The 24,061-nt window shown below is 42.6% G+C and overlaps 1 protein-coding gene across 1 annotated transcript in view; it reads right to left on the minus strand.

The window, feature by feature from the left end:
* CA10 (carbonic anhydrase 10) overlaps positions 1–22,910 on the minus strand; it is a 584,651-nt gene extending 561,741 nt beyond the window's left edge. Inside the window, exon 1 of the mRNA XM_017349134.3 lies at positions 22,772–22,910. Within this exon, the coding sequence (XP_017204623.1) occupies positions 22,772–22,832 (61 nt within the window). The 5' untranslated portion in view covers positions 22,833–22,910. The remainder of the gene's footprint in view (positions 1–22,771) is intronic.
* Between the last annotated feature and the right edge of the window lie 1,151 nt (positions 22,911–24,061).

A 24,061-nucleotide genomic window follows, 5' to 3' on the forward strand; every position in this document is an offset into this window, starting at 1 on the left:
CTAACCCCAATTCTTCACAACAATTGTGGTGTGAATTTTTGGCAGGATTTGATAGGCAGAGGTAACCGAAAATCATTCAGTCTAAATCTGGTGACTATGAACTTCTTGATGCTTAGCTTTAAGTCTTGCTGTCTTAGTTCCCTATGTAACTATAACACCTCTTAGAATGCCTGGCCTCAACTCCATTTGTTGAATACATCATGGGATGAATAAAGTAGATGAACAAACTGAGCAGTCACACGCAATCCCACTCAACTAGCCTAGCTATAGAACTCATAGGATGCTCTCCTTGGGTGGAAAGCCAGGCCTATGAACCAGGCCGCTGCTGTGTAGACACTGGTTGTTCTTTCTGACTTCCCGCCACATTTTTAATGCCTGTTCTAACATGTATTGGTTCCCTGTTGCTGCTATAACAACAGTAATTTATCATCTTACAATTCAGGAGCTCAGAAGTCTGAAATGAGTCTTAGAGGCTAATATCATGATGCCAGCAGACTTTGGTTCCTTCCAGAAAGCTCCAGGGCAAACCCATTTCCTTGATTTTCCCATTTACTAGAGATCTCTTGCTTGCTCTGCTCACGACTCTTTTTCCATCTCCAAAGAGCATCAGTCATAACCCAACTCTGTTGTTACATCTTCTTTTTCTGACTCTAAATTTCTTCCACTTCCCTCTCATGACGGTCCTTGTGATCACATTGAATCCACCAGGATAATCTCCCCATGTCAAGAACCTTAACTCAATCACACCTGCAAAGTCCCGTTTACCATTATTAGGCTAACCTATGTGGGTTCCTGGGTTTAGGACATGGACATTTTGGGGAGGACATTGTTCAGCTCACTCTCTGCTTAGTGTGTTTTCCTGTCTTTTGTGTGCAACCTCCTCCAGGTAGAATCCTGGACTTTACTTTGGATAGATCACAAGCATCTCACTGAACTTGGCCAGATGCCTAAGACTTTAGATCGGAAGTAAACAGCATAAGGAAGCTGGTCTGACAGGGGATCCACTTTCTGGTGAGGTGGGTGGCAGAATTGTCCAGATTTGTGGACAACAGGGGTGCTATGTGCCCAGTCCACATCAGTGATGGAAACTGTCTCTCTCTGTCCAGCAACCACAGGAGTAGGTGTCTTTCCCAGAGCAACACAGGAGCATACTCTTGTAAATATAACCTCCAGTTCCAAATCTTAGATTCCGTGAGCACCTCAAATGCTTTAATGAATTTCTTTTCTGCTTACACCAGCCTTGAAGAAGTTCTTCTACTAACAACCAAGGGCTCCAAAGGACACTATCTGCTCTCCTAGGTAGTAAGAAGGATTTACAGGGAGGCTGATGGAAAGCTCCTGGAAAACTGAAACAGCAAACAATATTTTGTTTTTAAGTTAAGTGCCAAATGTTTAGTAGAAAGGTTCTGAAGAAAAAACACAATCATTCAAACTAGGGGTTGGTAAATTGCGCTACCATTTTTAATGACAGGTGGAAGGCGAGGAGAGGAAGTGAATACCCTACAGGGTTCTCTTCTGAGGCTGATTTTTCAACCTCTTCTCAATGTAAGCAAACCAACGCAGGTCAAAATGCTGCTTGTGAAGGCTAGGAAGAGAGATTTTGATTACTAGTGCTAGTCAGCCTGGTTGCATCCCTCAGTGTTTTTCAAAGCACTTTACAACCATTAGTTGTTTATATTAAATTAAATGGTCTTGGACTATCCATTTAGAAAGTAAAAGTACATCTGGCAAAAGCCTGCTATGCACCCCCTGCCACACTCACCTCTGCATTATTTAGAACTCACTCATACTTGGCTTTTAGCTTATGCACTTGTGAGACAGGGTGATTTTTCAAAAACAGTGGCTTTTTCATCTCTTTCTATTCTGCATGTTCTGCTTGCGGTTTAGAGAGTGTGGTTCAAATGCTGACTCTGGCACTGAGTAGCTGGGTGACTTGGACCAGTTATTTAAGTTCTCTAGAAGAGCTTCCCTATTCTAAACAAAATAAAGTTTATGATATTAAGGAGACTTGTACTGAAGATGAAAGAAGGGTATGGCATAGAGGCAATGCTCAGACTCTGGATTCAGACAGCTTGGAGGTCGGTCCTGAAGCTTACATCTCAGTATGCGTGTGCCTTCATTAAGTGAACCAGAGTGCCTCTGTCTCCTCTCCGGAAAATGGGAGATGGATAAGCACCCCCTCATAGGGTTAAAGGATTAAATGAGATAATGAGCGGATAGCCCTTTACATGGGGCCTGCTAGTTTCTAAAATCATGCACAGTTAAGTGGCTGTTTGGAGTGCGTATTTGGAATGAATTAAAGAATTATCAAATGAAAGGGTAAAATCAACTTCATGCTTTCACACGCCCCTCACCTTTCTGCAATGTAGTCTCTAGTGATCTGAAAGGCTCTGCAAAGCATCGTTTAAAAGCTGTTACTGCTGACAGAGATCAGAACTGTGCTTGCCTGAGTTCAAGGAGCAGAAACACAGCGATTGCAAAGAAACACAGGGAAATTGGGGAGTGATGGAGATGTTTTATACCTTAAGTGTGGTGGTGGTTACAGAAGTGTATTCTGTCTCCAAAACTCATCATCAAACAGTAGACTTTAAATGAGTGCATTTTAGTTTACACATATTAGACTTCAATACCTTGGATTTTAATTAATATATTGCATACTCTAGAACATAGGTTAGCCAGCCTTTTTTTCTGGGAAGAACCAAGGGGTAGACAATTCAGGCTTTGCTGGCTGTGAGTTGTGTTACAACTATTCAGCTGTAGTCATGGCTAATGCATAAATACTTGGGTGTGACCATTGCAATAAAACTCTAGGTACCCAAATATTATTTCCTATCATTTTCCTGTGTAATTAAATATTATTTTTAATCCCCCCCCAACCATTTGGTAATGCAAAAGCCATTTTTAGCTCCTGGGCCTTACAAAACAGGCAGTGGGCTGGCTTTGATACATGGGCCATGGTTTGCCAGCCCCTGGTCTAGAGCTGCAAAGATCTTTGGTCAAGTGGCATTACAGAATCTGCCTTAGGGCTTCTCAGCACAAACACCATGTGGGCTGGGAGGCCTATGGGGTCCTTGCCAGAACCCACTCCCTTGGAGGCCAGCCTAAGCCCTTGCCTCTTGACTTCAATTTGCCCCTCTGCCCAGGCAGGACGACAATCGTTTCCCCAAGCCATATAAATCTCATCCAGCTTGTGCTATGGGAGAAAATGCTCTGTCCAAGAACAGAACCAGGTCACAGCCAGGGTTATGAGGCTGGCCTGTCATAACCATCAGGGGGAAAGGTTTGGTTTCTCAGGTTGTCATTCCTAAAATTGCTTATTCTCCAGGTGATGCTCTCATTTCGGAAGATGGTCTGATCTTCCTTCCCAAATTAAGAGCGTCAATTGTTTTTTTGAAGAGTTGGCGCAGCAACACAGCACTCTGAGAGCTTGCCCCTTCTCTGCCAAACTGCCATCCTTTGCATGGGCCATCCTTGAGGGGGGAGGGGTTTCCCACCAGAACATCTGCCTGGACAGGACCAGAGCCATGCCAACCTCCCCTCACAGCATGGGGGCCATCACAAACTGAGGTTTCTTTTCAGTTCTGACAGTGGTAGGTGCTTTGAGGAATCAGGTTGGGGTGGTAAAACCTACCAAGGTACCCACGAAAGTAGAGATATTTCTGAATACTCTATTCAAAGTTTAACTAGCCCTTTATTAAAGACAACGGATGATGCAGTTATGGATGAACCAGTTTATCCTTCCACCTGTGTGAAGCCTTTTAACTAACTGTGTGCATCAAGGGGCCACACTTTTTTTGAGGGAAAGGACCAGAGAGCAGATGCTTTAGCCTTTGTAGGCAATAGGATTCCCATCACAACTGCTCAGCTCTGTTACTGTGGAGTGACAGCAGCCCTGGACTAGATATCAGTGAGTGAGCATGACTGTGTTCAATAAAACTTTATTCACAACATCAGGAAATGGGCAGCCTTCAGCTACTATTTGTGGAGCACTGGTTTAAGCTATAGGATTCAAGGACTATACTTTCAGGGATCATTTCTATAGTTTGCTATGCTATAGTGTTTGTGGAAGGAAGTAGGTTGGTCAAGGAAGAGGACATACAACCTAAATCAGCAGGGACTACGTGAGAGGATGTGATAAAAGGCATCACTGCAGGTGGTGGTGGGAGTATATCCCAACCAGTCATGTGTTGCACTGAAGTGGGGATGAGGTACACACACAGACTGGGTGAGTCTCCAGCAGGATTTATTTTATCTGATAAAGGAAGACAGGTCAGTGGATGAGGGGCACTGGAGACAGAACCAGTGGGCCATAGAGAAGTAAGTGACCACTACTAGCTGGACTGAGGGTTCCCAACAGCTTTAACAGAGAAGGCGCCTCCTGGCTGACCAAGAGTCTCACCCATGCGTGATTCAGAAATATCAAAAATAAATAAATAAAAAGTGGGAAAACCCAGCATGAGCAAAGTCACAGGGAAAAGTGGGTGCCTGGTGTCTTCACAAAACAGAAAAATTGTAGAAAAAATGGAAATGTCAGTTAATGGTGTATCCTGGAAAACTTAAACATTGATTTCAACACTGAATTCTTCCTTACAGTCAGTGGGACACTGAAGGCATCTGGCCTTCTAGTACAATGCTCTCTACAAAGTAGGGAACTCAAGGAATCCCTCTATGCAATGAAGCAGTGGCCGGCTGCTTGGTACCCATTCACGTGATGCTATTGGAAAGTCATATTTATCAAAGTGATAACTGCCTGAGAATAACATATGCAGTGCTTTAGTTTCCTATTGCTTAACACTCACAAAAAATCATCAAAGTAGCTTATTTTTATATGTATTTTACAGATTAGAAAATTGAAAAGCAAAATAAATTAACAACTTAATACTTTATCCTTTTAGTATTTTTTTCTGTTTGTTCTACTTAATACTATTGGTTGAATTCTGTAATTAATACACAATTATTCTTAAGTGTTGAAACTTAACTGAAAAGTGATCCCTGTTAAATATAAGAGTGGGAATAAGAGAGGGAGGAGATGTACAATTTGGGACATGCTCAAGCTGACTTGCCCCAAATGGTAGAGTTAGAAACGTGCCAGGGGATTCCAATTCAATCCCATCAAGGTGGCATGTACCAATGCCATCTCACTAGTCCCAGTGATCAATTTCTGTTCACAATTGATCATAATGATAGGACTAAGAGTCAAAGGGATCACATAAACAAGACTAATGTCTGCTAATACTAACTGATAGAATAAAAAAGGGAGAGAATGATCCAACATGGGAAGTGGGATAAACAGCAGACTCATAGAATGGCGGATGTCCTAAACAGCACTCTGGCCTCAGAATCAGCCCTAAAGGCATTAAGATCTGGCTGAAAAGCCCAGGAGAGTATTTCAGGCATGGAAAGCCAAGATACTCTGGGGAAAAAAAAAAAAAACCTAAATGAAAGATCTCCGCGAGTTTGATCCCAGTGGAAAGAACGGGTCATCAAAGAAGGAGGTACCTTTCTCTGAAGGGAGGAGAGAACTTCCACTTTGATTATGACCTTGTCCAAATATGATCAGAGTTGGCGAACTCAAAAGGCTTCCCATAGCCTTGGCAACTCATGACAAGAGCCTAGGGAGATTACTGATGCCATAAACAAGAGTGTCAATTTGTTAAGTCAACAACAGGAGTCACTGCGCACTTACTCCTCATGTAGGATCTCTGTTCTTAATGTGCTGTACATTGTGATTTAATGCTATAACTAGTACTCAAACAGTATTTTTCCCTTTGTGTTTCTGTGTGGGTGCAAACTGTTGAAATCTTTACTTAATATATACTAAACTGATCTTCTGTATATAAGGAGAATTGAAAATGAATCTTGATGTGAATGGAAGGGGAGAGAGAGCGGGGCTGGGAGGGAAGTTATTGGGGGGGAGCCGTTGTAATTCATAAACTGTACTTTGGAAATTATATTCATTAAATAAAATTTAAAAAAATAAGAAAGATTAAAAAAATTAATTAATTAATAAAATCAACCAGCTTGTGTTAGGCAGAATGTGGGTTTAAACCTAGCTCTCACTCACTTTCAGTGCAATATATATGGCATCTCAGTGCATTTAAACATACTTTCATGTTTTAATCATTAAGTAAAATGCTCTTTAAAATCTCAAATTCAAATTGTCTTCCCAGTGTTTCTGCTACTCCAAATCGCCCACGATTGGGGTGGCTGGTGCGGGGGTGAGGATGCTGCTCGGAATGCCACGCCCCATGTCTGGATGCCTGGGTCTGAGTCCCAGCTCTGCTTCCAGTTCCAGCTTCCTGCTGATGTGGATCCTGCGAAGCAGCAGACGGCGGCGCACGCATTTCCGTCTTTGCCACTCATCTGGGAGACCTGGACTGGGTTCCAGGATCTGGGCGTTGGCCTAGTCCAGCCCCAGCTATTGTGGGCATCTGAGAAGTGAACCAGCAGCTGGAAGATTTCTTTCTATGTGTCTCTCCGCCTTTCAAATAAATATCAATAATTCCTAAAAAGCAAATATTATGATTACATTTTCATCATTTTATCTTCCAACTAATTATTTTTAAGAGCACTGGATTAGTACTGACAGATGTATAAATTTAATTTTGTTCGAATTTTATCCAATTTGAGTTCATTGCTTTACCATAAAAGCATGACTTTCACAAATTCCACATGTATTTAAGTGTATGATTATTTTTACAGTGTTTTGCCTACATATTAGGTGGACCTTACTTTAATGCACACAAACTATATATTTATCTTACATAGATTTTTGGCCAGAAGAAAATAATGCGAATAATTTAAAATAAGTGAAAAGTATTTATATATGTTAAACCTATAAATAACCAAGCCAGAAAATTAATAATAGATATAATAAGGTTGTGTGATTACAAGTGATCTCTCTCCTCTAAATTTTAAATTGGACTTTATGAATCTTGTTTTAAATTGCCATCATGTGAGAAGTTTTTTTTAAAGAAATTATGAAAGAACACATGAGATCTAATAAACAACTAATATAAAAAAAAAACCCTATTGTAAATGACAATATTCCATGAAGGCTTCACAATTCTCAGTTCAGTGTATTTAAAGCCGAACCCATTCAATCATTGGGCTCTAATATCAGAATAGCTGGTGTGGGTGTATCTTCAGCCTCTCTAAATTCAATCAATTTAAGAGGAACAGGAGTAGGGGTTTAGTGGATTAGTCACAATAGGCCATTAATCTCTACATTCTCAGTTGTAATCCAGCCTCTGCCAATGTGACTGGGGGGGGGCTGGAAATCCCAGAAAAAAAACCCAAAACAACACTGCAAAAAGCTCTAAAGGAGGCTCCCTAGAGATCAACATACTCAGGTCACAGTTTGCTTGCTTTTATTTAACATCAACACAGCATTTATCAAGTGTTCTATTTCTCATTTTTTATGACTTCTGCTGAAATTCTCAGATCAGACATATTTGAAAAAGGACCATGTCACAGTCCCTGAAACAGCCCAGCGTTTAATTATCATTTAAAAAATCCTTCTCTCAAGTGACTATAAGACATAAATCAGAATGTGTTTTCACATTGCAAATGGGTTGAACAAACACACTTAAGGTTACCTTGTACACAAATTAGTGCTTTGGGAAGCTGGCAAGACTGAACAATAAGAAGACAATAGAGTAGACAATATCTCATAAAAATGAGTGGTAGGTTGAGGACACGTAGGACAAATTTTATATCTTTTATTATACATGGAGTGGCACATTATACCTCATTTCTTTATTGCGCTGGCCAATAACCAAACATTTGCTAATATATCTAGCAGGAAAAAATAAAACAAGAACAAACAAAAAACCCAAATTCCTGAATCAGGGTTCTGTTTATGCCACTACTGTCAAGGCCAAATGTTTACCACATTAAATGAGGCCATAAGCCTACATTAGAGACCTTGATAATTTTAAACTGTTTTTGCAAAAATGAAAATATAAGTCATTAAATTGTTCTAAAAACTTTAAAGAAAAATGTGGGCCAGCCCCAGTAAATTCTCTATAAAGATCATTCTCGGCAAAGACATGATTGCTCTCTTTCTTATTACCTTTAAAATATTCCCCAAACATCCTCCTTTCCCCTGGTGAATCAGACTCACCCAACCTTCACTGATTATTCGCTGTGTGCAGGCATAGTGCTAAACAATTTCACATGCATTGGCTCATTTAATCCCTTGTTTTACATGACATTGCCAATTCCTTCCTAATTTTGCCCAATGTGTCTCTTGTTCTTTTAGCTTCAACCATAACAATAGCAAGACCTACCATTTATCAAGTGCATTCTATGTGCCAAGCACTGCTACATTTTTTATTTCACTCTCCCTGAACTCTGAAGTTACATGTTATTGACCTCCAGTTTACCAGCGAGGATACGGAAGCTTAGCGATGCTAAGAAACTCCCCACAGTCACACACTGAGCAGAGCTGAGATTAACTAAAGAACGAAGAACACAAAGCGTTCAATAAAACTTTTACGTAGCCATCAACGATGATCCCTAGACTCTTTCTCAGGCTCTCACTAGATGGCTGTAATGTTACAATTTACAAATATAGTTTGAGTTATTCTCTTATGATGCCTTATCATGCTTATCTGTCTAGAAAGCCATTTGCCCCTTTTCTGTTCATTCAGTCTTGAAAGTTCTTCCTGTACATTAAGCTTCCTGCTTCAACATTTCAGAAACTAGAGAAGTTTAGCATCAACAGCAAACCTGAAGAATTACTTGTGAAAGTCTTTTCAAGTTCTCAAGTTGTAAATGGGCCTACCTAGTACAATATTTTTGTTTAATTGGAAACAACAGGTAGCTAGAGCAATAAATGACTTTTCTCATGCCACCGAGATAGTAGTAGCAAAACCAACGCTAAATACAACATGTCCTGACTTTCAAGTTAATCATCTTTTTCTCAGAATCACTTGAATCCCTGCTTCAATAAATATAAAATTATGCTCTGGGAACAATACTTAAGAACTCTCCAAATTCTAGACTCAGTGGAGATATTTGCTTGTTCTTAACCTTTATTCCCTGCTAACTAGCTTGTTAAAGACACTTGCTTGTTCTTAACTGTGTCTAATGTCTAACTTATTAAGCAAGGTAATATCTTCAACCCCAGAACTATTTAGTTTTTGCTTAACAGTTTGGGGGTGTGTCTGCTACTGCTACTGAGAAAGGCTCTTTTTTTTTTTTTTCAACATGCAGAGTAGACAGTGAGAGAGAGAGAGACAGAGAGAAAGGTCTTCCTTTTCCGTTGGTTCACCCTCCAATGGCCGCTGCGCCCGGCGCGCTGCCGCCGGCACACCGCGCTGATCCGAAGCCAGGAGCCAGGTGCTTCTCCTGGTCTCCCATGGGGTGCAGGGCCCAAGTACTTGGGCCATCCTCCACTGCACTCCCTGGCCACAGCAGAGAGCTGGCCAGGAAGATGGGCAACTGGGACAGAATCTGGCGCCCCAACCGGGACTAGAACCTGGTGTGCTGGTGCCGCAAGGCGGAGGATTAGCCTAGTGAGCCGCGGTGCCGGCCCGAGAAAGGCTCTTTTAAAGTTTTATCTCTTTTCTATATACTTCACTTAAGGAATTCAAGCTTATTTATGGAGGCTTAAATATAGATAACCATTACTTGCAGGTATCACATAGTAAAAGCATAAAGAACTTCATACTGTTTGATCTAGTAATCATAATATTGATTTTTTAAAAAATTTTTTGACAGGCAGAGTTAGACAGTGAGAGAGAGAGAGAGAGACAGAGAGAGAGAGTTATAGACAGTGAGAGAGAGACAGAGAAAGGTATTCCTTCTGTTGGTTCACTCCCCTAATGGCCACCACGGCCCGAGCTATGCGGATCCAAAGCCAGGAGCTGGGTGCTTCCTTCCGGTCTCCTATGCGGGTGCAGGGACCCAAACACTTGGGCCATCCTCCACTGCCTTCTTGTGCCACAGCAGAGAGCTGGACTGGAAGAGGAGCAACCAGGACTAGTACCTGGCGCCCCATCTGGGACTAGAACCCAGGGTGCCGGCGCCGCAGGTGGAGGATTAGCCAAGTGAGCCACGGCGCCGGCCAATATTATTTTTATAAGAAATAACTCCATAGAAATCAATATCTGTATAAATGAAAACACATGCCAAAAAAATGGCATACACTAGAAGCAACATAGAGGCTCAAAAACAAAGGAAAAGACAAATATAAATAATATTATTTTAGATGAATAAATTATTAGGAAAATACAACCAGGAAATCATGAAGATGAAAATGGAAGAGGTCAACTAATTGTTCACCACCATTTCTTCTTTGCTCCTTGGCATAAGGCTAGCCCACAAGCATCTTGCAAGAAGAGGTGGCCATGTGACTGACCAGAAATGATGTCCACAGCTTTCCTTCTTGGACCATAAAAGAACTCTCCCACAACTTTCCTCCATCCTTTCCCCTCCATCTGTTAATGCTGATGTGCAGGAAAACTCTGGAAACTTGTCAAAAAGATAGCAAAGCCTCCAGATGCCTTGAGATTGCCAAGTCACTACCAAAGACAGGATTTTTCTTTCATCCTTGCCCCCTCACGAATTCTCCAATCATATGCATTGATACTAATTGAATAATTAATGTAACAAGTTTCTGTTGTGCTACATTACTGAGATGGATCATAGAGTCCATGATTTTCTGGACTGACACAAGTAGGAAGCAACAAGGAGAAATATGTAAGGTATAAAGTTAAAAACAAAAGTACATGTATGCAAGGGTGAAAAGTTATCATTTGAAACTTCTGTGAATAAAAATTCAGTTGATGGGGAATCTTTTCCCTCTAAAGTTTCTTTGATTACCTTGTATCACATTTAGCATTCAAATCAATCCAGTAATTCTCAGCATCACTCATGTTTCTGATGCTAAAACACTGCAGGTATGGTCCCTGTGTTACAGGGAGCACCGCCCAAGGAAGAGCATCTCACCTGAACACACCTGACCAACACAGGGGCAAAACTCTCCCTCACTCATTTGCTCAACACATTGTACCTCCCGATGTGGCATTCTACAAGACTTTACCTGGCTTGCTGGAGCTCTAATTTCAGCAAGTAGAGACAAAACAAAAGGCTGTACCAACTTGTGCACTTAAACTTGCATTCAGCTCTCACTGAGCCACCACAAAACAGCTGTAAAGCAAACTATGATGCTACAAATAACTTTCCCATAGTGGACAAAAAGGGAAGAGATTGTTACTGATATTAAAGTTAATGACTTCACTACTTTAAATTCTGTTCTACAGGAGTCTGAGTCACTCGGAGATGCTACCATTATGGTGCATTATGAGACTTAGCAAGGGATTTGTACCATGCCACACAACAGAAATTAATGCCCACTGATGCCTTACTTTCTAACTTTCCCACAATCTTCCAGTATAATCCCCAAACCTACTAAGGAGTTAACATTGGGACTATTTGTTTTCATAACCTTTTTTCCTGTAATTAAAATAACAAGCAAACAAACAACAAATCATCCCACTGACCATTTCCTCACAGTTGTAAAGATCAACCAGGTGATTGTGGGTACAATTAAACAGCCAAAGACAGCAAATCCCTGCCATTCTTTAAATTCCCAGCCTCCAGGCTCTTCTTCCAGGTAAGAACTGTCAGCTCCACCCCCACATCATTACGAAAGTCAAAGCGGGGAGGGGTGGTGGCAGAACTGAGGCATAGTGGGTAAAGCTGCTAGCTGCAGTGCCAGCATCCCAGTGGGGCGTCAGTTTGAGTCCCAGCTGCTCCACTTCCGATCCAGCTCTCTGCTATGGTCTGGGAAAGCAGTGGAAGATGGCCCAAGTCCTTGCGCCCTTGCACTCGCATGGGAGACCCAGAAGAAGCTCCTGGTTCCTGGCTTTGGATCAGCGCAACTCCAGTCAATGCAGCCATTTGGGGAGTGAACCAACTGATGGAAGACCTCTCTCTCTCTCTCTCTCTCTCTCTGCCTCTGCCTCTGCCTCTCTGTAACTCGGCCCTTCAAATAAATCAATAAATCTTTTTAAAAAATTCCAGAAGAGAAGTAATGTTTTTCTTTCTTTTTTTTTTTTTTTATAGAATACTGTAACACCATGGAGACCACAATCATTTCCTATATAGTCACACGGCAAGACTAAAGGGTAGAGTAGGCTATTTCCATGCCTTCTAGTTCATAGCTAACTAATATATAGTGAGCTTTCTAAATTGCTCATTTTGTGGTAAGCATTTGGCACAACAGTTAAGTCAGTTTTTGGCATATCCACATGCCATTTCAGAGTGCCTAGGTACAGTTCTAGGTCCTCCACTTTAGATACAACTTCCTGATAATGGGAGGCAACAAATGATGGTTCAAATACTCGGTTCCCTGCTACCCACATGGGAGAGGTGGACTGAGTTTCAGGTTCCTGGTCTTGGTCTGGAATCGCTCTGGCTATTGTGGGCATTTGGAGAGTGAACTGGTGGATGGACTTTCTCTCTCTCTTTCAAATTCAGTGGAAATACATGCATTAAAATTAAAAGCTTTGATTCCTCCAAAGCTGTAATCTAATAAATAAAACAAACACAACATCCTAAGCAATGTCTTCCAGTGAGAATGGAGATGACATGGCCAAAGAAAAATAATACTTATATTGAGCCCTAATTATCCCAGTTCAAGTCTTTAGCATGTGTTCATACAACATAAAGGAATCCAAATACATTTTTAATAACTGTAACAGCCCCAGTAAAAATACTTTGTCAGATGGAGATATAAGTTAAGTATGTGAAGGAAATAGAAAGTATCAAATATCTTGCTCTCTGGAATGGTTCTCTTTTCTTTTAACTCTCTGCACATTCAAAAACGTATACCCAAGAGCCTGTGTTGTGGCACAGCAGGTTAAGCTGCTTCTCACAATGCTATATCTCATATCAGAGTGCCGACTGGAGTCACAGCTACTCTGCTTCTGTTGATGCATCCTGGGATACAGCAGATAATGCTCCCAAATAGTTGAGTCCCTGCCACCCATGTAGGATATCCACATAGATTCCTGGCTTCTGGCTTCAGCCTGGCCCAGATCTGGCTATTGTGCCATTTGGGGAGTGAATTAGTAGATGGAGAATCTGTCAATCTCCCTTTCTCTCCCTCTTTGTTGATCTGTCTTTCAGAGAAATAAATAAACCTTTAAAAAAAATCTACATCTGATAGAATAAGACAGCAGCTGACAGAGATGACTTCTGTATCTATCGTTTCTCCAAACCTCAGTTTGTGGCTCCCAGTCTCCCATGTAGGAAGGATAATTCTTTTATTCATTTCTGTATTAATTCAGCTATTCACTGTTATACATCTTCTAAATTCCAGATATGGGGTTAGGCAAAGGGAAAACACACACACACACTATTTGTGTGTTACCAAGTATCCATACTACAAAGGAAAAGATTATACTATTTTGTTCACTACATTTTATCCTGTGACTGGCCCTATGCCTACCTCATAGATGATATTCATTAGCATTTGTGGGAGGAACAGACACACATATTAAACACTGGGAACAAACATCCATAGATACGTCTAATTATTGAATTCAAGAATCTTAGGTGGTATTTGCTATCCTTCCAACCATAAAGAAGAGAAGACTTAAACTCACTCAATGAGTGCTACCATCAAAATTGTTTTCCTTGAGGGTAAAAGGTAGCTGACTGTGTAGTGAGGAGAGCTGGGAGCGGAAGGGGAATATGTTGACTCATATCCTTCAGTAAATGTGTTTATTCCAACTCTGGCAATGCTGCCAAATGTGTTGCAAAGCCAGCAAGACTTGGCTCCAGAAAACTCACCTGAAAGTCAGAGGCTTCATTTCCTACTGCCAGCCCCTTTAGCCATTGGGCATGAAGTACTGGACAAAGTTAAAGATTAATTCTGCATTTTCTGTGACAAAAGTACCACCTCTCCTTGATCAAGAGGCAAAGGCATTTGTAGGCTGTATTTTCTATAACCACTGATAATCTCCCCACTGCCTTCCTGATAGCACCTTAATGCAAATGTAATCAAATCCAAACACTGGCTAGCCCATTATCAGCCCAATGTTGCTAATAAAGAGCAATTATGACTTTACAAGCAATCTCAGACCATTTCTCATCACCCAAATCCTCTCATTGCAACCCTTGCATTCTTTGCATTCTGGAAATCCTTTAAAGTTGTTTAAGGTTAACTGGGAAGAAAATTACCAAATAGTTATAGGGAATATTGAAAAATCATTGAGAGTAAGATTAACTGACATACTGCAAAATCCAAGGTCAGCTAATCAGTTCTGGCTCTGTTTCCTGGGTGGTAAATACACAGCAATAAACTCTATAAGGAGATAAACTATGTAATCTATATCTGGGTTACCTCAAAAGCTTCTGGGAAGCCACCTGGAACCAAAGACAACACTGGAAAATGACTAGTGATATGGACCAAATGGGGCATAGCCGTACCAGAGCCAAAACTTTAACCCTTATTGGTCTGTTCCTAGTGAATAAAAGGATGCAAGCTCCATACCAGCCTGGGCCTTACAATGTGATGCCTACTGTACAGAAGGACACAGGATGCTTTATACTGACATTATTATATGCAAGGTGACACTGTCATTGAAACCATTCCTCCTAAACACTCATCCATCACACTCCGCTCGCTAATTATTGCCACTTTGACCTCTCGACCATACCATGAATTCATTTTGTGCTGTTTAACCTTCCTGCCTTTTTTCCTATGATTACCCCTCCCCCATAACACCCCTCCTAGTAAATCATCCAAAATCCTCCAAGCCCACTTTGAGCATCCTTCAAGACTCAGTCTCAGCATTTTCTGACACTACTTAACTCTCCTCTCTCTGTCCTTCTCACTTCCAGAACGAGTCACATGTTCCTTCTCTGTTCTCCAACACTTTCTGTCTTTCCTTACAATACGTATCACATTCTGTTGAAATGAGGAATATTTCACAAGTGAGTCTCTTAGTAAAAAGTATTAGTTGTTGAAGAGAAACATCAGTCTCACTCCCCAGCATCCAACTTATAGTGATTAAGTGGACAAGCAAAACAGTTTCATTCCAGCATTCTACACTTACTCTGTAGTAATGGGACCATTGAGAAGGTAAAATGAGTATATAATTTAGTGGACCATGGGTATATTCTCCCATATGAACATGTAGAGTAGTATAAATAAGAGTTATGCAGAGTATAGTAAAGTTAAAACTGCTGCAAAATGCTTTGCAATGCTTTATGCATCTGTTTCACGTCAAATAGTACACCTACTGCTTGGCCCAGAATTAATCTTCACGACACAAATGAATGTATGGATGATTCATTTCTCTTAGCTTTTTGCTAATGCTAAATGTGCTATTATTATTCAAGTAAAAATTGCATTTTCATTTGTTTAAAATGAATATACTAGTTTTGAAAGATCAGGGTAAAACAGGGCCACAAAAGATGGGAAAATGGTGTTATTCTATCACTAGGAATGTTCCATGAGCCTAATTTGATCTATTAGGACAGGAGTTTTCAAATGGTTTTGTGATCAAACATAATGACTGGCAAGAAAATAAGGCGAGGAGTTGGACTTCTAAGTTTTTCTTATTACAGCCAAAGTACATAAATATCTTATAATTGCAAACAAACCAGTATGCATCATTTTCTGTAGCTCCCCTGGACTAAAAGATGAGGTCTAAATTTCTTGGCTTGCAAGCTCCTTCGAATAGGCCCTAGATTAGTTTTTTTTTTTTTTTTTTTTTTTTTTTTTTTTTTTTTTTGACAGGCAGAGTGGACAGTGAGAGAGAGAGAGACAGAGAGAAAGGTCTTCCTTTGCCGTTGGTTCACCCTCCAATGGCCGCCGCGGCCGGCGCGCTGCGGCCGGCGCACCGCACCGATCCGATGGCAGGAGCCAGGAGCCAGGTGCTTTTCCTGGTCTCCCATGGGGTGCAGGGCCCAAGCACCTGGGCCATCCTCCACTGCACTCCCTGGCCACAGCAGAGAGCTGGCCTGGAAGAGGGGCAACCGGGACAGAATCCGGCGCCCCGACCGGGACTAGAACCCGGTGTGCCGGCGCCGCTAGGCGGAGCATTAGCCTAGTGAGCCGCAGCGCCGGCCCCTAGATTAGTTTTGTAACCCTACTTCCAGTCACTTACTCCAACCCACATACTCATGTGCTCACTTCACCACACCCTCCACATTTTCTCCATCCCTTTTTGTCTGTGAACCAACTATCCTTTCCTCAGTTTCTCTTCTTCCACTCCACCTTGTTCTTTTGAAACTCTCATGCATTCTTTCAGGACTCGATCAAATGATCAAATGTTTTCTTCTGTATCAGTCCTCCCCTTCCCCTACCTGCGTCCGCCTACAACAGAGTTAACTGCTCCTGCTTTACACTCCCAGTGTATCTGTTCATGACTCTATGACATAACATGTACACTTCTGTAAATACCGATGTTAACATGTTGTTCATTGTTGTGATTCTAATGATGGGCCCAGTTAGCTGCTGATCCTTTTGATTAAACACAGGTAAAATGATTGAATAACTAATTGGGATTTACAAGAACAGGGTCAAAGTATCAGAAACTATTATTATTACTGACATCAAATATGATGGTGGTGGTGGTGATGATGATGATGATTTTTGTGGGAGAAGCTTCTGACGGGAGCAGCTTCTGTTCACTGAGTGACTATTTCATGTCAGGCACTATGGAAGGATCTAATGTATATTTTCTCTGACCCTCATTTTACAGATGAGGAATCAGAGATTCAGAGAACTAGCATTCCTTCTCCAAGACCACACACAGAATCAATGTCAAAGTTAGAACTCACCTGTAGGCCTGCTTTGGTGTCAAACCCCATGCTTATTCTCTTATGACACACATAACTTGGCTAGTGGTTACTACATTCCAGATATCCCAGTAGGTATTTAACAAATGATGCTTTGTTATCCTTATAACTATCTTTTAGGATCACAACCTTCAGAGTAAATATCACTTCAATTTTACAAGAGAAATTTGAAAACTCTCCCAGCCCCCAACCAAAAAACAACAACAACAAAAAAAAAACAAAACAAACAAACAAAAAAAAACAAAAAAACAACAACAAAAAAAACACAACTCTATGTAATCCCAAATAGGATACAAACCATGCAAAATACACCAGTGGCTGGAGACATGCAACAGAACTTCCATAGCCCAAGAAACAACAGAATTCAAAACAAGTTTTAACCAAGTTCAAGCCATTCAATCAATGCAAAGATCCATAATAGAAAGATAAAAGATCACAGAGAGAATAACTCTTTTAGGACTTTCTGCATTCTCTCAACTCAGAAGGTCCCTAAGCAGATTTACTCCAGCTTCCCAGTATTAGTGAGGTGAATCTTCTATTTCAGCTGTAACAGTCATCACAGCACATCTACCCATTCCTATCCTTCCTCTTTGGTGGATGTGATCCTATTCATCTCTCTCATTCTAAAGCATTACATCAACCTCATAGTATCCTTTTCTTTCATGCAGAGAACTTCTCCTTTATATAAAACTTCTATCCTTCATTAAACAATTAGGTATCATTTTAAATCACAATATATTTTGGCACTACAACTTTGCTTTTATCATTATGTCCTAACAATTAAGCATCATTCACTATCATTTTATATTACCTTATGCTATTCATATGAAAACTCAACTTTGTTTTTATAACTACATCTTAAGCAAAGATCAGCCTATAAAACATAGAAACTTTATATTTTGCAAATGCAAAGAGGGTTTAGGATCTCTTTCTAATGTTTCCCTCAATAATCCCTTTGAAACAGGCAAAGCAAATATAATTCCCATTTTACAGATGAGGAAACTGACTCTGAGAGGTTATGAAAATTGCCTAGGCCATACAGGAAATTAATGTAGAATGGGATAGTGGGGTGGGTCTTCTGATTTCCATAAAGGATTATTACCCTACATACCCACAGTACCTGGATCTTTCTGACCTAAAGCCACATATGTACAGCTCCATTAATGAGATAAGTCAAAGTTTTAGGTACTGATTTCCTAGGATGGCATTCAATCTGTCTCCCCACTCAAGGAAATATTTCCCCATATTGACATTTCTTTTGCCGCTTGGGATCTTACATCACTTGGGAAGACTCCCTTAACTCACTGCCTGGAGAAGTTCATCTAAGATGATGGTTATCTGTTTGTAAGTGGGCTATATGGCATCACATGGGAAACTGTATTTAAGGAAATGATGTTGCTAATGAGAAAATCAGATGAGTACTTTTTGCTTTGGTGGGGTTCTTTTGTACTTAACAGAAATATGCTGTTTCAAGCCATATTCAAAGGACATGCAGTTTGCCATTTTGGAGAACTTTTAAAGTTGGAGCTATAAAGCTATAATATACAATCAGAAAGAGGAAAATGATGCTGGTCCCCTATGTAATAAGCACCACAAATTTTCCATGTGATTTATTCAACTTTCCAAACTTCATCTCCATATTGGGGTCACAGGGATAATGAGTTACATTCATAAGTATGCACAAAAGCCCGATGCTACTGATCTCATTTGTATGAGAAAGAAAACTAGAAAACATTTCAGAAATTTTAACCAAGGCATCCTTGAAAGTGGCATTCATACTCAAGGCTATAGATCATTGCTTGCTAGGGATTGCTTTTGCTTTTAAAGAAGTTGACATGGCAGAAAGTGAAATTCTACCATGAGCCAGATGTATACAATGTCCTATTTGTAGGCTATAAATAATGTAATTATTGTGTGATAATTATATGCCAGACATCATGCTAAAGGAAAAATCATTGAATTCATTATCTCATTGAATCCATGTAAGAAACACATGGGAAGAGTTACTCTGTCTCCATTCTACACATAAATAAACTTAACTAAGCCATTTTAATTTTCAGAATAGGAAAATAATGTACTAAACAGTCCTAGCTTGTAGGGACTACTGATTATAAGACACTGAGGGCAACTGGATAATAGTTTCATCTGTTTGTTATATACAACTCAAATACTAGCTCAATTCTAGCCCTAAACTCTAATCATCTTAAACTTCCAATTCCAAATTCTGAGGCTCACAGCCACTTAATCTCATTCACTCTTTTAACTAGAAACATCAAAATAAACAATATTGAATAAGAACATTTACAAGAAATTGTGAACCAAAACATAAATGCTATACTGAAGTTTCTCAGACCTGAGTGTGAATCCTCCAGGCTGAACCTCTGTAGGCTTTGGTTGCCTATTATATAAAATCATACTATAAATTCCAAGAATAGACAAGTTTAATATGTGCAATATATGTGAAAGCACCACATAATTCTAATTGTTATGCCTGATGTTATTATGAGTAAACAGATAAGCAAAGTTAAATAAGGGAAAAATAGGATGCATTGTATGAATTAAATTAAGCAGCTGTCTTTTCACCAGGAAATTCTTTCTCCATGCTGCTGAGCATTCACTCTCAGTGATCTGAACTGCTTTAGTGGGAAGGCAATGGTGCTCTTGCTAGCACAGAGAAAAAAATCATTATCTCTCTCCCTCTCTGTGTCTCTCTCTTCCTCTCTCCTTCCTCTTTACAGATCGTGGGTGACTTACATTTTCAGCAAAATCAGATCTGAGTTTAGCGTGGAGGCAGAGGGACTCCCAGATCATGCATTTCTTCTTCAGCCTTGCTGTGTTGTCATTAAGTAGCAAAGACTGATAAAAATCTATCAAATGCAAGGCACGCATGCTTCTTACCCAGCAGCTAGCTAATCCTGACCAAATAGATTCCCAGTTCCATTTGCCAACCAAATCACAACCAGTAAATGCAGAGCCATCAAAAATACCAAGCACAGGAATCTGTACTTTAAGAAATATATGAGAGGACCAACCACAAAAAGTTAGCAGAAAATGGAGTTAAAAGATAAGTTTATTTGGGTGCAAAATATTTTGAAACCCATGCACAGTGTTTTCTAATTTTAAAAATATGCATTTTTCATTAATTTTTGAATACCCTGCATATCCAAATAGGTCTAGGGAGAAAACTGTTTGTGTATACATTTAATTTGGGGGGTGGAGTGCAGAGGGTTTTGGAAGCTTTGGTTAACACTAAACTACAAAGCTCCAGAGCATCTTACAGACAAATACCACCAAATGAAATTGAGTAAGTATATCTTCAATAGGCCAAAATAACTACCACTATTTTCCTTCTGCAAAATGTTTATGCTGCACAGTTTTGTTGGCCTTTTCCAGCCTGGTCCTCCTCAACAATGAAGCCAGTTATACCACTCTATCAGTCGCTGCTGTCTTGTAACTCAGGGAGAATTAGCATGCATCCACTGGTCAGGGCGATTCATCCCAAGATGGTGGAGAAGGCCTTTGTTTTTGAATTTTTAAAAAGCAATTCTGATTTAGTAGGTCCTGTGATCGCAGGGTTATGTTCCTTTTGGTCTAGCTCAATTGTGAGTAAATTAAAACTGCAAATCATGGGAAGAGAAATGAGATTCACTAAACGCTCCCTAAGCCACAATTATTCAGCCTTAGTGCATTGCATTCCTAAGGCCGTAGATGGAAAGAGAAGTCTGGGTCCCCCAAACTGTGGCAACTGTGAGTCATAATTATATTAATAATCAATTCTCATATACATGGGCACGTCTGAATGAGTGGATCTGCTTACAGGAGGAGGCCACCACCTTGGCCAGGGAGAAAGCAGCCTCTTAAAGTTTATGGGTGAGTAAATACAGAGTACATAATGTTACAAGTCTGCCCAAACATCTTCATAAAGCGCAAATGAATGCAGTTCCTAACCAGGCATTTGGAATGCTAACCTAGTTTTCTGTGTTTAGCTAATAGCTAGCAATTTTGCTGACACTTTTATCCTCACATTACACTGCAATGATGATTATTTAGTAAATACAAGTGAAAGGCCACAAACTCCATAGCACTCCTTCTGGGTTGGAAATAATTCCCTTCTAATGCTTCTATTTGAATAATTTAGCTGCTGATACACCAAATCAAATATAGCTGTGACAGGTATCCTACTAATGCCTCCTCTGGAAGCTAAGAGCCCACCCTTTCTCAGGAGTTCCCTCTCATGACTGCCTGGCCAAATTCAGGGTAAGAGATTCAAACTGACAGGATACTGGTGGAAACCAGGGACCCTGATAAATGTTAACCCTTTGTATATCTTAAAGGGACTCAGATGGCTTGTCTGAATTAAAAATTATTTATAATGTTGGAGAGAGGTAGGGAGAGGCTATTTAGTAGCCAGTGAAATATTCTGGAAAGAGAGCTTGAAATAGCTATACAGAAGAGAAAGATGTAAAACGTGGCCTTGTGAGATGCCACCCAATCTATCCCTGGACATATAATTGATGTAAACCTTTACAAGTCACCTGGTGATGTTGGCTCTTAAGATGCAGGCTGCAGTAAAAGAGTTCCCACTACAGGAGGTGGGGTGACCGCAGGGCACTCCTTCTTGTCTCTGGGGCACACAACATATTTCACTAAAGTATAGCAGAGGTATACTTTTTGTGGGGTGGCCAAGCCCCAGAGAGAATGATTTCAGGCAACAAATTCCCATCTGTGCCTGACGAAGAGAAAACTGAAACTGCACAGTGGTATTTGTAACTGAGTCCAGGGTAAGGACAGAACAAGGGCTCTGCAATCCAGAAGCAGGTTTGGCTTAGGGGGTGGGGATTGGCATGGCTGAGGGAATAGGCAGGAGTCAGATCCCTCCACCTGGTGCCACTCAACTGTGTCTGCCCAGGGGGAGGGAGTGGGGGCGCAAGGTTCCTGCTCTCCTCTTCTGGTGACTTCATGGGAAATTGGCTGAGTACCCAATTCTGCAGAGGGAATGCAGGCAGGAGGGAGAGCTGCAAATGGGCTTTATGCTGGGTGTTTAAACTGCAGGTGTGCAGGCAAGTGAGATGGGGGCTGTCAGTGGGAGGAGCCACTGAGCTGGGGAACGCTGCTGGTCCTGGGGCTTTCCTGCATGGCTCCCTTCCATGCTCAATTTCCTGCACCCACAAATACACTGCTCAGAAATCAGAATTCCTCCCAACACACAGACACGCAGGTGCAGGCACTCAAAATCCCTACCCCATTTACGTCCATACCCTAGGTTCTCATTTGCTCCTGAAACCACAGACTCTGCAACAAGCCGCCCGAGATCCTTGGGAGCCAGCACATCCTCTCTGCTAGAAATTAAACAAGGCGGTGATCTAAAGTGGTTTGTGATATTATCCCGTCTCATTTTTTTTTTCTTTTTCTCCCTTTCATCTGGGTCAAAAGAAGAAGTGTGCCGGCAGGTCTCATATCATCCTAATCCAGGCTAACCAGTTTGGGAGATGATGTGAAGGGCCTCTACATCTCCCTGTCCCGCATGCTCCCGCAGTCTCAGGAAAGTGCCTAGACGCCAGGGCAGGGCTCCACGTCCATTGTGCCAGCCAGGAACCACCGAGTTGGGGAACTTTGAAAGCCAGGGGATGGAGGCGGGGGTTGCCAAGGCTCGGATTTCGGCGCCAGAGTTCTCAGCCAGAAAAGCAGTAGAAAATCAACACCCATCTGCCTCTTCTTTCTCTTCCTTCCACACTGATCCTAAACACACACACACACACACACACACACACACACACACTCGGACTTACAAGGTTTTTGATACCCAAGGCGGCGACCCCGCAGGGCTGAAAGGGCCCTTACCACTCCCCCCACCTCCCACTCCGCGTCCACACATAATAAAACCCCGCACATTGGAAACACCGCCACAAAAACCCGAACCCGTCCGCGACTCCAACGCGTCCCGTACCTGATATGCAGACGATGAAATTGGCTTGAAGAAGAAAAAGCACCTCCCACACTATTTCCATCCTCTGATTCTCATTCCAAGTGCATCACTCGACGGGAAAACAGGGGGGCGGGAGGGGGGGCCCGACGCGGCACACACATACACACGCGCGCGCACTCTCGAGCGGGCGCACACTCGCACTCCCACCCGACAGCCGGCCAGGGACCGTCACCCCCAAGATCAATATCGCAGTTTGAAGTGTTCCGGCAAAGCTCCCCTCGGGCTCGACGGACGTGCGCCCCAGATGTGCTGACACATGTCCGATGCCTCGCTGCCTCCGAGGTCTCCCCGCGCCCGCGTCTCTGCTCCGCGGACCCGCGGCGGAATCAGCTCTGGCAGCAGCGGCCGCGGCACCAGCCACCTGAAGCCACCCGCGCTGGGCTCTTCCTGCAGAAACGAGACCCCGATCCGCCTGGCGCCCCAAGAAGACATAGACGATAGCCCCCCGCCGGGCCACACCGTGCCGCTGGCAGAGCGCTGGCTGAGCCCAGGCAGTCCGCGACAAGTTGCCCTCGAAGTCCGCGCCCCTCACCGGGGCATGGTCAGAGGGTGGCTGCTCCGCTCCGGGGCCGTTCTCCTCCTGCTTCCGGGGGGCGGGGGGAGGAGCAGACACAGCAGACAGGGAGACAGAGAAAGAGAGGCAGGGATTATTGCCCGAAACCGCCGGCCGCAGGCAGCCTCCGCCGACCCTCCCTGCTCCCGAGTCGGCGCGCAGCCGGCCGTCTCCGCGCCAGGGGCGGGCCGCGCGTTCAGGGCGCGGAGCAGAGCCGCCGGGCGCAGCAGCGCAGGGGGCCGGGCGCGGCGGGGCCCTCGGGCTCCCCACGTCGCGAGCGCGCTTTCCGCTCCTCTGCTATTTTCCTGGGCTCCCCGGAAACCCCAGTTGCCTCGCTTCCATCGCCCGCAACTAGCGCCGCCGCCGAGATTTTCCGCAATGCAACTGCAGGGGTCGTTATTTCCTCGCCTACGGATCCCGACGCTTCCCGGTTCAGAACGGAGGAGGAGGGCTGGTGGGGGCGGGAAGAGGAGGAGGAGAAGGAGGAGGAGGAGGAAGAGGAGGAGGAGGAGGAGGAGGCTCGGCCAGGTGAGCATCCTCGCCGCCGCCTGGAATCCCATTGTCAGCTGGGCCGTCCGGCAGACGGGCGGGCACGGAGCAGGAGGCCAGGGTGGGAAGCTGAGGCTTAACCCGGCCATCAGGAGGAGGGGAATGCGGGGCGCCAGAACTCCAGGCCACTGTGGCCGCCGCCTCGGCCC

Source organism: Oryctolagus cuniculus, chromosome 17 (assembly GCF_964237555.1).
Source record: "Oryctolagus cuniculus chromosome 17, mOryCun1.1, whole genome shotgun sequence".
NCBI classification, from domain to species: Eukaryota; Metazoa; Chordata; class Mammalia; order Lagomorpha; family Leporidae; genus Oryctolagus; species Oryctolagus cuniculus.